Source organism: Varroa jacobsoni, unplaced genomic scaffold (assembly GCF_002532875.2).
Source record: "Varroa jacobsoni isolate VJ856 unplaced genomic scaffold, vjacob_1.0 scaffold_858, whole genome shotgun sequence".
Taxonomy (NCBI): domain Eukaryota; kingdom Metazoa; phylum Arthropoda; class Arachnida; order Mesostigmata; family Varroidae; genus Varroa; species Varroa jacobsoni.
The window spans coordinates 116380-128976 of NW_019213760.1; the positions used below are offsets into that span (position 1 = coordinate 116380).

General features: G+C 39.5%; 1 protein-coding gene across 7 annotated transcripts in view; it reads right to left on the reverse strand.

Moving 5' to 3' along the window:
- Window positions 1-728: 728 nt before the first annotated feature.
- LOC111264427 (uncharacterized) overlaps window positions 729-12597 on the reverse strand; it is a 49089-nt gene continuing 37220 nt past the window's right edge. For 5 of the 7 annotated variants that reach the window (XM_022840340.2, XM_022840339.2, XM_022840333.2 and 2 more), the window contains 6 exons: window positions 9779-9897; window positions 4796-4891; window positions 4365-4599; window positions 3818-3944; window positions 2487-2596; window positions 729-2408 (listed from right to left, as the gene is read on the reverse strand). In XM_022840340.2, coding sequence (XP_022696075.1) covers window positions 2402-2408; window positions 2487-2596; window positions 3818-3944; window positions 4365-4599; window positions 4796-4891; window positions 9779-9897 — 694 coding nt within the window. In that variant the 3' untranslated portion in view covers window positions 729-2401. The remainder of the gene's footprint in view (window positions 2409-2486; window positions 2597-3817; window positions 3945-4364; window positions 4600-4795; window positions 4892-9778; window positions 9898-12597) is intronic. The other 2 variants (XM_022840334.2, XM_022840341.2) reach the window with 2 other exon arrangements.

The following is a 12597-nucleotide window of genomic DNA, read 5'->3' on the forward strand; positions in this document are numbered from 1 at the left end:
CGTCGTGCTATTATAATCGTAACACCCTTTACAAGGCGTTAGGCTTTTTCGTTGAGTATTTGACATTGGATTATTGTTTCACTTCTTTTTTAATGTCTTTTATCGTTTTGCCATGAGGAAAGCATCTGCGGTGCTTTCAAGCAAAAGGAATATGGAATCTCCGTAGAGTTTTTTTTTAACAGGAATCCTTAAAATTTTACCACAGCCTGCAAAACAGCTTGTTGTTGTAGCGAGCGTAGATCAACCATGTCGATCTTGGTAACTAAACATAAATTAATCATAGTTTCTCTGTGGTGCCGCCTTTGTTGCTAACCCGTGTGAAGATTATTGCCGTCAATACAAATCTTGCCTTAAGTTGAAAATATGGTTTTGTTCGGAAAAAAAGTTGATCGTTTCCGTTAATGCTGCATCGCAAATTTTTGCTAATGTTGATCCTTTTATATCACTCCTGTTATCTGGATGGTTAGATTTCTGTTTTGCTCGCCCGACTCAGTCTCCAATAAACGGAATACATACACGTTCACCGCCTCTCACTGGAAGAATTCGAAACGGATGTCCTTGCAGACATTTACTATTCACTAGCTCGGCCTCTCCGTTTGAGCGGTACACATAACAACCTGGGCAAATTTTGCTTTCAAAAGCGTGTTGTTGCCGAAGTTGTATATTATCTAAATGTACAACCTTGCCCCAAGTCCTCTTACACTAGTCAAATTAGAAATCCGCCGACATTTGAAACACACTATATAACATATATTTATTTCACCTATTTTAATTACAACTATTACAATATAAGTTAATCTAGCTGAACTTTAAACTCAGAATCATGTAGCTGAACAGGACTTCTCCCAGATGTTATGGCGTCGTTGTGTTCGGTAACACACGCATTGTTGAATAGGACCGCGCAACGACTGGGGTTATTGTTACTACTATTGGCATTGTCACAGCTGACACGCATTTCTAGTGAACGTAGTACGCGCAAGGAAAACGCAAAGGCTCTGCATCATTTCATTGATAGAAAAATAACTAAGGAGAAAGAAATTGTTCTTTCTCGTACGTGTCTCAGCGAGAACGTATTATACTTCGACGCATCCTTCACGAGCATGTAGCCAACAAAAGCGTATCAACAAGCGTGTGCTACGCAAAACCGCTACTATACTATACTATACTATATATAATGGTAATTACCACTTAGGATTATGATTATTATCGAGCTCGATTTGGTTTATAATTTGAGTTTGCTTTATGTATATTGCATGTTCTATTTACACGGTTACGTGACTAACTGTTTTTATTTTTGATTTATATATATATATATATATATATAGTACAACTTACGATCAAGCGGCATCATAATGTTCATGGTACACACTTTACTACTGAATCGCATTTAGCATCTAACCTAACATTTGCAGATATATTTTCTTGAAAAAAAAACCAGTAAAACGATTGTAATTTGAAATAATAATGCGGTAATTACAGGTTACCATGGTCAGTCATACGGTACACCTTGTTACTGGCTAACTTTGGGTAGTTCTCTTTAATACACAGCACTAAACTTCGTCCGTTAATACACATCAGTTCCGCGGCGGCTCAAGCGATAATCTATCACATCTTGCTTACTCGGTTACCCTCTTTTAATTTATCTAAGATTAACGTTTTTTCATTTACGTCCCGTACGAGCACAGTTAAGCACTGCTTCGGACGCCGGGCTCCAACCAACACTAACTCATTCCATTTGTGGGTGGGTGATCGATTGATTGATGAGTCAGCCTTCGATGCATAGTATACGTTCACAAAACGTTTAAATGAACCCAGAAAAGTTTTTCGGCCGAAAAAAGGACAACGGCTTCGAGGTATACCGATCACTACAGCGCTTAACGAAATGGTGAGTCTAACTGCATTTGGCGTCTAAAGTTTCTGATTTAACATACAGGATCCGATCTAGGTGAACTGTCTTTTCTTCTAGATTAGCAGATATCTAAGATACGGCACTATAACTTCGTATATCAAACAATCACAGCTGTGTTCAGGAAGGGATTGAGTACATCCTGGGGACAAAGATGGGATCCTATTTTCTATACTATAGAATCATTGTAGAATGCTACACAAAGAACATTGCAGCATAGCTCTAGTACATGTTAGAAAAATAAGGGGAAAATATAACCTAAGCATATTACGATAATTAGACGCCCACTGGATCTGAAGTTCAAGGGACTGAAAAATAATGACGGCTTTATTTCAACGCTCACCAACCCTTCTGGACTTCGAACAGAAGCTTTTGTCGCTCGAATTCCAACAAAGATTACGTTGCGTCATGTGAATTTAGCACACGAAACTTAGAGCATTATCGACGTTGCAGCTGTGAGCAGGCTTCACTCAGTTCGTCCCATAACGCAGACCGTTACCACCTGAAAAGAGCTCATATTAGCCTTCTAGCAGACCCTTACACCTCTCGATAATTATACGTACATTTCTATTTATCTTACAAAATGGTAGGAAGTTGAGACAGAAGATTGTAGATAGTCTTCAAAATGTTTTGGCCACCCGATCCTGAGGCTGAAGAGCTGACGACATGACCTGCACAATGTCGTTTGACCTGCAATAACAATAGCGACAATAAAAAGAAAAGTCGCTAAATATCATTTGAATTTCCATGATGTTATACGATAAATTGTACAACGTAGAAACAACGGTCTTAAACGGTCTAATATGCGTTACTCTGCGGATTTAATCTTCTACCAAAATACGGTACCTTTCTCTCCACGCAGTCCTAATTCGATGACTCTCAAGGGCAATATCTGAGATAAGTGTATGTATATGTTCGCTTACTAATGACTTCAGTTTAGATAGATTGTCCTCAGAAATATCTGGTACGATCCTTTTTTTCTTTGAAAAGGAAAAAGTGTCAAAATCGCTCTCTTGTAGATTGATAGTTGAGTTTTTATAGGTCGGTGTGTTATTCAGCCGAGTGGCCAGAAAAGTATTACCGCAGTGATAGAGAAGCGGCAGTAAATCAGCCAAGCATTCAATGAAAACTGAATAGTTCAAGAACTTCGCTCAACGAGGAACGTTCAGCCCGATAAAACGTCGCCCCAGCTACGAGTTATAAATGCAAAATGGTAAACCAATGGATACTCGACGGGACAATTGTTATTGTTATTAATGTTTTATATGGGTGATATTTAATGCTGTTGCATTGTAGTGGAGGTCTTTCCGAAAAATTCAACCCCATCGTTCTGCACAACGGTTCTGAATTTATAATTTTCATTAATATTTGTCCGAAACCTGAAAAAAACGTTCTACCAAGGTTAGCCCTTACGCGAAGCCCATGCTATTGGACATTATTTACAAACAAAATTCGGTTTTCGGCAGGCTCGAGCCAAAAGCTGACCTTCACAAACGATATCTATAAAAATACTGGAAAACATATCCAGAGACGAATTAAGATTTAAATAATATTTGCTGTCGGCCTTAGCATTTTCACGGTTTACACTCGAAGCCATAATAAACTGAGACTCTTTGATCAGGAAAATGCTAGTCACCAAAATAAATCACAATTATTTTCTATATGCATCCGCATGCAGATCAGATTCGTTCGAAGAATGACTTCACACACTTCTCGATACGTTGTATACGTTTTGAAAGCCATAGCAGTAATTGGGTCCTATAATCGAAAAAGGACTCTGTCAAAAGCCCACATTTATTTTATGTTTCAGTCAAAACTAACGACGCAAATTGGCTCAGCGAAAGGTCCACCGTAAAATAAACATCTGATCCATGTTATATACTAAGAAAATATGTTTATGTTCATACGTACCTTAGCGCAGCTATCCTGCATTCCTCCGTTGAGCTTGTTGAGCGACTGTAGAGAGACTTCTAAAGCTTTAGCTCCGCATGCTACCTCGGTATTTGCCATATAACACGCGTGTAGTGCATGATATTCACTTGATCAATCAAAGAGAAGGGCCAAAATCAGTCAAAACGGTCATAGAGAAATACATCCAGAGTTGTCATGCTCGTGTTGATTTCCCCATTTGTATGGCTGCACGCCATACAAAAGTCGAAGTTGACACCAACTGCTATTACTACAGTTAAAAGTCGACATTTTCCAGTAATTAGCCTTACTGGACATACATAGCCGGTTATTACTTGTAAATTAACAAATATGATCCTCATTTTCGTTCAGCCCAATGTCGATTCAGTTGTGTATAGTATCAATTAAGAATAACTATGTATAGCCGGAAATTCATCCTTGTAAGTTTGCCTTGGACCCACAGAGTCAAGTTATGATCGTCGGCTGATACCTACCTAAAGAAATCCTCCTTTTTATTGCACGTTGTGGTGCACTTATCTATAATACTAACCAACACATGTCAGCGATAATCTGATTAGTAATCAGGTAGTGTTTTTGTCCGACGTTGGCAGGTCCCTGACGTTTAGCAGAATTCTTGCCGTCACTGTACGGCGCCGTTGACTCATCCTGTTGTCCAGATGGGGGGTCCAGGGCGACTGTGACAGCTTTTAACCGAGCGTACGGGTCGTGACAGGCTCCACCTTCGAGAAGCATAGCTTTGAAGCACGGCGCATGTTGCAGATACTCTAAATTTCCAGAAGATAAAGAACAGAACGCAAACGAGGGTTGAGAAGATGCTGGGTAATACGTGGCTATGTTAGAGTAGTGCCAAACGAATTAAATAGTTCGGCACAAAATTGATCCAATTCGTTGTCTAAACCAGACTAGATTTTAAACTTATTAATTCCTCTAACAAAAATTACTTCTCATTGTAGGACTTACGACGCGGCAGGCTGTTGTAGTCATCAGAGATATGGATGTACAGATCCTCTATGGCAGACACAGCCGAAACCAACGAGGCACACATGAAAGTAGATTCTATAATACAGAAATACTGCTTTCTTTTTTTAGCAATCGTTTGGCTTTCGCCTCTGAACCATCAAATGATCAGCACCAGGTTTATTTTTCATGTTAAGGTAGCTAGCAACCTTCTTATGGGGATTTGCGAAGCGCCTTCAGCGGCACCTTACATCTGCTATGCTGCTTAGTTTCAAACTGCCTTTTTCTATCTTCTATACTTTGCATAGTAAGAACCAAAGATTGGATCGAATCGAGAAACCAAACGAGAGCGCTGAATCGTTCTGACACCTTTCGGATGGTTGGCGGTAGATCCGACGCCACTTCAGAGGCAGCGACCTCTCACAAGGTTCCCAGGGTAATAAATTACAGCTGGTTGTTTATCTGCTTGTCTTTTTGCTTGTAGGTTGCGAATAACAGACAACCTATGACATCAAATGACAACGACGTCGAAAATGGGTTGTTACCAACACAGCTGATCTCTATTAAAATGTGTTACAGATTCACAGATTTATATAAAATTTCAACGGAAGGTCATACGCCGGTTTCGTGTAACACGACAGCTATTAAGCACACACTGAGTAACCTCTTGCCAGTTTTTCTTTTTTTGACTCAGCAGTTTTACTAACATCATTAACGAAACGAAAAAAAAAATGCCTGTGATACAAAGGTCTCTCCAAGGTACATACAAAGTTCAACGAACGCTCTAGTCGCCGATACGCATCGTTAGCGAGAGATTCTAGCAAAAACTGATCGGTTCCCGCTATGATTAAGGAGCTGCAAGAGAAACTCTGTCAATTGCACCTGCTCGATCAGTGTCATCGTTTTCAATGTCGGAGTTACCTATCGAACGTCTGCGCCCAACGTCCAACATTAAAAAAAAAAAAAGCTAGCCGAGTGCCCGGCATGCAGCGACCCACTCGCGGTGCAGTTGTTTAATACACCTACGGCAATAGCATTTAAAAACTACGAAAGCCCGATCCACAAGTTGTCTGCGGTGGGCATGACAAGCTGTTTAGATAAACGTAGCACATTAAAATTGTATGTATTAGTAAGTGACTTGAAAACAATCATTCTCAGCGCAGGAACTCCGCCTAGTAAGAAAATCAATAGTATATCGGTATCAGCATGAATCGTGCATGGCAGACTGGATGCATCGGTGGGAAGAAATAGAAAACTCGTAAAAATACACTGGTGACTACAAGAATGGTGCAAAGCGAAACCGAACGATGAATGGAGCATATGGCTATTGGCAGTTCGTAGCTCAACAAGGGGTAAAAAAATCTTCGGAAGAAAAGGCCTCGTTCTCGATATCGATCGGAGCAATACACCGATGCATAAACGTCAGCCAGAATTGTTATAATTTTAGAAAAAAAAAAAAAATGCACGTCAGTTCCTATTGGCAGGAGGTAGATTTCCCGCGAGCACAGGAACGAGCGTATTCGTTCACAGCGTATGTAAAAGAAAAACAGATAAATTTATCTAGTCAAGCAGTCAACGATAGAATAAATGTTTTATATTATTTTGTCGATGGTACAGTCATCGTGGCTCTGGGAATCATTTAAATGACGTAGGAATTACACGACACCACCTCGATGTGTATATCTATTATGCTATCATAGAGCCCGTGAAAGTTGCTAACATCTGGATTATGACAAACTTTTTGGCGTTGCTGTCACGTAAGAATCTTATATTCAACCAGGATTAGTGAGGATACCTTTATGGTTCAGTGTCCATTATACACACTGCAAGAAACTGGTGCGTATGGCCACATACTGCGGCAGACCGTCAACCCTAAAGCAGAAGGCGATCAGAGCTGATTTAAATATCTTGTACAGTTAGCTCGAAGCTGGTTTGGTAAACCGGCCTTATTCTTGGCAAGCATATGTTTTCTGCTTCGTGGAGTCCAGATTTTTGAAAGTGGTAAAGAGTTTACTGCTCAGCGAAGACGAATGTCTTACTGGTAGAGATTTTCGGCTAGCAAATGCTTATAAATAAATAACTCGAACTTCCAAGAATCGAGATGCTTCTATGTTTACTAGCAAAGTTAGACTAAAAATTAGAAATTCTTTGAATGTCTACCATATTACGATGCACGACCTACATATATCCTTTACATATAACACACAAATAATACTTCAATTGTTTCTCGTTCGGTTCCCTCTCGTCTGACGTCGGCGTTGACTGATTGACTCAGCTTGGTAGACTTAACCTGCAACGTCTTCATCGGAACGGACTTCATGCGTTAACCTCGACTTTCGAGGTCGTACATTGTATAATTGGCCAGTCATAGGCCAACATTAAGCATGAAGACGAGGTTCACACGAACCCATATGTACCGTAAGTTCGAGTACGTACGATAGAGATAAATGGAAAGGCTTCGTCACATTTGGCCACACAAAGTAAATAAGGTGAACGAATTAGATATCGTTTGCTTTTCGTGTTCTATAGAATCGTTTGGAGGAAGCCGCATACGACGTCTGCGAATATCGCTAAGGGTACCGTTGGAATATACCGTTTAGACGATTTACAAGTATACATGGTTCGGTTAGATCGTTGACCCAGCGAAGTCCAAATGAAAGCAGGTGCTTTAATAAGAGGTACTCTACTTTATTCCAGATTAATACAAGATGGATTTTCTTTTAGCTTGAAGAATCAAAAATTACTAATTGTCCGATTAGACGATAGCCTAATCAATGTTATACTTTATAGTATAAAAGATTCATTCGTTCTTTGTACTATTTGTACTATTCGTATCTTTGTACTATAACCTTTTGGATAATGGTATCGCTGCAGGAACGCAAACGAATGAATAGTTGTGACGCAATTAACGACGGCTCAGTTAGCGTACAATCTTAGTTAACGGAAAGAAGGCCTAGCTTTTCAATATAAATCGAAATCCCTTTGGACAAAGCTTTGTCAGCTGACCTTACCATTGAGGCCTGTTGTCGAGATTTACGCTGAAAATACAGTGTACGAGGTGACCACGCCGTCCGAAATGTCTTATTTTCTTTTAATAGATGCTCACTTTTAAATAAAATACAATTAATTTTTCGTAGTACAGTTGAAGAAACGCGACAACTAGGTAGCACAATTTATAATTTTAAGGTTGCCACAAGAAAACTTCCGTCGTTTTTATGGCATCCTATGTATGCGCCTTCATAGGCTTGACCTGCTTGGCAGAAATTTCTTGATCTTAAACAGCATACTCCGTTTTAAAAGTTGTTACCGCCCCGAGCGGTTGTTGGACTCAGAAAACTAATACTGTTTCCCTTCCAGGGCAGAGCTAAAGTTGCCCTTTACCGTTAAAATTGTTTCTCCACACCTTTGCATATGTTTGATAGATCCCTGTCGTTGGCAAAAACAACTTGTGCCGACTCCATTGTCAAGGCGTTCACGGATATTAAGGACAAATAGTATTAGAAGCAAACAAACTTTCTAGCCAAAAAGGGCGAAAGCACAAATACATTCAAACCTTATGGTTTCCTCTTAGATTGCTTTCGGAGGCTTAACACCAGTTGTCGTCGCAATGCACTAGATCATCATAAATCAATGACTGTGGCGCCAAATGAATCGATTGTGTCAACCAATTGCTTCACTCAAGGAGGATATTCATAATACGATAGAGACGTGAAAACAAACGAAATAGTAGGCGTCGCATATCGTCCAAGCATAAAAAAAAATTGACAGAATCGTACACCTTACCGCTTAGAAACCCTCGACAAACGACAACGCCGTTAGCCAAAATACTGTACACGAAGAAGGGCCACCTTTGTCTTGTACTGGGTAAGTGCTTACCAAAAAAATGCTACCTAATAACAATTGGTCAGAACGCGCTAACTATAAGATTGATTGTTCCGCCTTTTTTAGTTCCAACGTTTAAAGGGACACGTTTTGGCGTGTACACTATAGTAATGCACTCGCGATGATTGGATCGATTAACTTAATTTAAACTTATCGTTATTTATGATTTATATAGAACACATAATGTTCTATGTGCAACCAGTTATGCAGCTGTAACTGATTCAATTGGACGTAGCTACCATAATTAGAATGCTTTCCGGATGATCTGCGCAAGAGTCACTTTTTCTAATAAGTTGACATACTAATTGTATCTAACTTACCTGTCGGATAAAGGTAAAATACTGGAGATGACTAGAGCATTTTTTTGGTAACATTACCGCGTAACGTAATCCGCATTTTAGCTGCATCGTGCACGCGGCATTGATTTATCTGACAGTGATAGGTTGGTTGGTTGGTTGGTTGGCTTCTAACGATCAATGCCTTCAGAATGATGGCTACCGACAAAAATGGCTATTCTGTAGGAGAAAAAATAGTTATTTTCGTATTGCGTAGGAGAATTGGACAGCATTGGTATGGGAGCGGTCAGATGAGAAAGACGGCCCGCTCAACAGATAATTAATCGTCAGCTATAGGATCTCATTGTAAAATAACGTTTAGAGTCGCCGAAGTACAATACGAGCTTCATGAGATCATTGCAAAGAAAATCGTTGTCATTTTACGTGGATTGTTTATTCAGCCACACGTTCGATATAGCTGAAGCCAAAGCTCAATTTAGACCCGCTAAAACAACTATTGCGCTATCTTAAATCATTGAGCAGGATAATTTGCACTGTGAAAAGGAGATAAAACTTGAATAACTCGGTGTTATGAAATTACTGATTTTTCTATTTGGCATTACAATTGCGTTGTGTGCTCCTGTACGCTCGAGAGTTGATCGCATAAAATATTCTACCCTTTAAAACTATGATTTAGTTTCTGTTCTTTTCCTCGAAACGATTAGCCGAACAGAATTCTGACCATCTAGTACAAACAGCTAAGATACAAATGTCTGACCACACTTTGGACAATTCACACAACATAGCATCTACTAAAATGTCTGCTTACCATCTTGCGCCTCCCCTGGAGTGCAAACTTCTTCTATAACAGTAGTTTCAGCCTTTATGGCCTTGCGGTAATTATCTTGTACCTGTTGCGAGCACTTGCTGATCTCCTCTTCGATGCAACTGAAACACAGGCCAGATACGTGCAAGGGCATGAGTTACAAACTTTTACCGCCAAACTTAACTACGAGATCATTACTTCTGTGCACTCAGCCAGATGAAATGTCCGCTATGAAAAGGCGTCTCTTACGAGCTCATTATATTACTGAACTGTACCAATACATAAATGACACTGAAACACGAATAAAGTAGTCCACTTCAACGTTTTGCGATGGTTTTTCTCTTTTCAGTCTTCGTTAAATAATACATGCGTTCAACTAATAAAATAGCTTATCTGATATGATCAGACAGAAGAAACCCCGAAAGGGGTTGACACCGTCTGCAGGTAGGTAAGACATCCTACACTGTTCTTACCGTTCCAGTCATTTGAATTTACAATTCTGGCTTAATCGACTGTCGACCTGCTCCTTCGTGGGTTTATTATACTGCTTAATAGGTAGTTTTAATATACAGATGTGACTATGTGGATAAAAGTTTTTGACACATAATATATATATATAAAATGTTGCCGTTTTAGCTAAGGCTCAGGACTGCTGGCGTCGCAAAGTCTTGCAGGACCGCTGATGATGACAGAATCGTTGTACCATCGTTGCTAGCTATGAATTAAAGCGTACTGAGTAGCGTAACTATTCTGTGGAGTAATATAACGAGCGTCCTAGACAATCACTAAAGGCTATCTCATCGCCTATGGCTGCTTAAACACCGTCCTTATAATGTGATACATCGTTAATGATTCAATATTATGCAAATAAAATTAGGCCACTCAGGATTCTTGCCGACCTTGTCCAGCTTTATTAAAGGCCCAGGGTTTAGGATTAGATTTCCTAACGTTCTCACGGAATTTATTGCAGTTTCATTAATTAATCTCGTGGCAAACTGTAAGATACCATTAAAACTCCGAGGAAGGGCTTACGCATCTTTCACTAAGACTATATTTTATCTATATAATGTATATGCACAAAGTTGCTCAGATAATTATGATAAACCATATCGCATAGAATATAATAGTAGATGTAAACGTTTAGCTGATTTATGAAGAGCCTATTTCGGTGGGTTCACTGTGTTAGTCCTTCAAACTTGTATTAAATGCACACCTTCTAGGTTAGACAAACTATCATCCCATAAAGATTTAGCACTGTCTCGCACGGAAGAGGCCTGTAGACTACGACAAGCAGGTATAACAAATAGAAGACGTTCTGACGTCGTGTAGTATGCTATTCTTCGATACTCCTTTAACAGTAGCTATATTCATCTTCTATGAGTTTGGATAATGGTTCCTTTATGGGGCAGCGATTGGCGACAAGTGCTTTTTGTTTTTTTTTGTTTAAAAAAGGCCATAAATGAAGAGAAAAAACAAGAAATAGCGCTCACGCTGTACATTACACATGAGGTGTAATTGATATTGATGCCATCGTATCTCGTCTCGCGAAACCTACTCTACTATCCACATAGTTTTCCTAGCGACTGAAACCGAGAGCACTTTTATTTCTAGGCCGTTACCTACGAAATTTGATAGGGTTGACCTGCGACATCGTTTGTCAAAAAACGTCGTTTACTCCGCTTCACGGTTCCGTATCCATCTTCGAAGTAAGAAAACTTGTTCCGCCTACCGATTTTCATTTGAATAGTACTCAACTTTCTCTCTAGACAATCTATGGGCCCCTGAGCTTTTGACAGAGCTTCGTTTCAACATGGAAAATCCATGACGGCCAACTATATATATATATAAACTGGTGTCGGTTGTAAGAAAAGCAAAACGTTTCCACCACATACAGATGCATAGATAAAAAAAAAAAGCTAAAACCCTACCTTGTGACTGTAATAGTGACTTGACGGCAATTTAAACCTTTATCGCCTTTATTTGTCGGGTCATCTTATTATGAATCGGAAACGTGCAAAAAAGTCACGTGCACACTGTTTGTTTGAAATGAAACTACGCTTCTTTATAATTATAGTTGTCGTTTTCGTTCAGTTTTTTAGAGTAGCCTTCGAGTAATCACTGTATGCGCATATATAATAACGCGCCACGAAATTAAACGTAGCCACAAGTTTCTTCTAATAGATATAAGGAAAATATTTTTTTGCAACGCTATAATAGTTGTCCCTGTCAGGACAAATAGAGTTTTAATTTGCCGCGACATAAGACCATCATGGTACGATGGAGCATTGAGAAGTTGTGACTGCTATCCTAACTGGACAAACAGAGGGCCGCAATTGAACGCATGTTTCGATTCCTGACGAAGAATCGGAGACTTCAGAATAGCTTCCGTTTTATCAGGTCGCCAAGTTGATCTGGATTGGCATTAATATCATGAAGTCTGTTGCCTGTGCTATTTGAAATCGCTACATATCATTCCACGAGCGATCCAGGTTGTGCTGAAAGGTTTGCCAACAAAAACTATTTCTACATACATTTAGGTTATAAAACTAGGATATCCTCGTTTTGATGCTTAACGATCGATATGCCTGTCTATGTGATGCTTGTGTTTGCTTTTCGATATGACTATTGGCCGAAATTTCAAGATCGAGCTCAAAGATTGAACACGCGACTCCCAGTTGATTGTTAATTCAGTTTCATTCATAGAGAACCTGCACGTTTCATCTAGTCTTCTACGCCAAAGTACATACTGAGGGTACTTATCGCTAGTCTTTGTTCAAGCGCCGCAAGTATAAAAGTTTAAAAAAGTTGACATAAAACTGTCA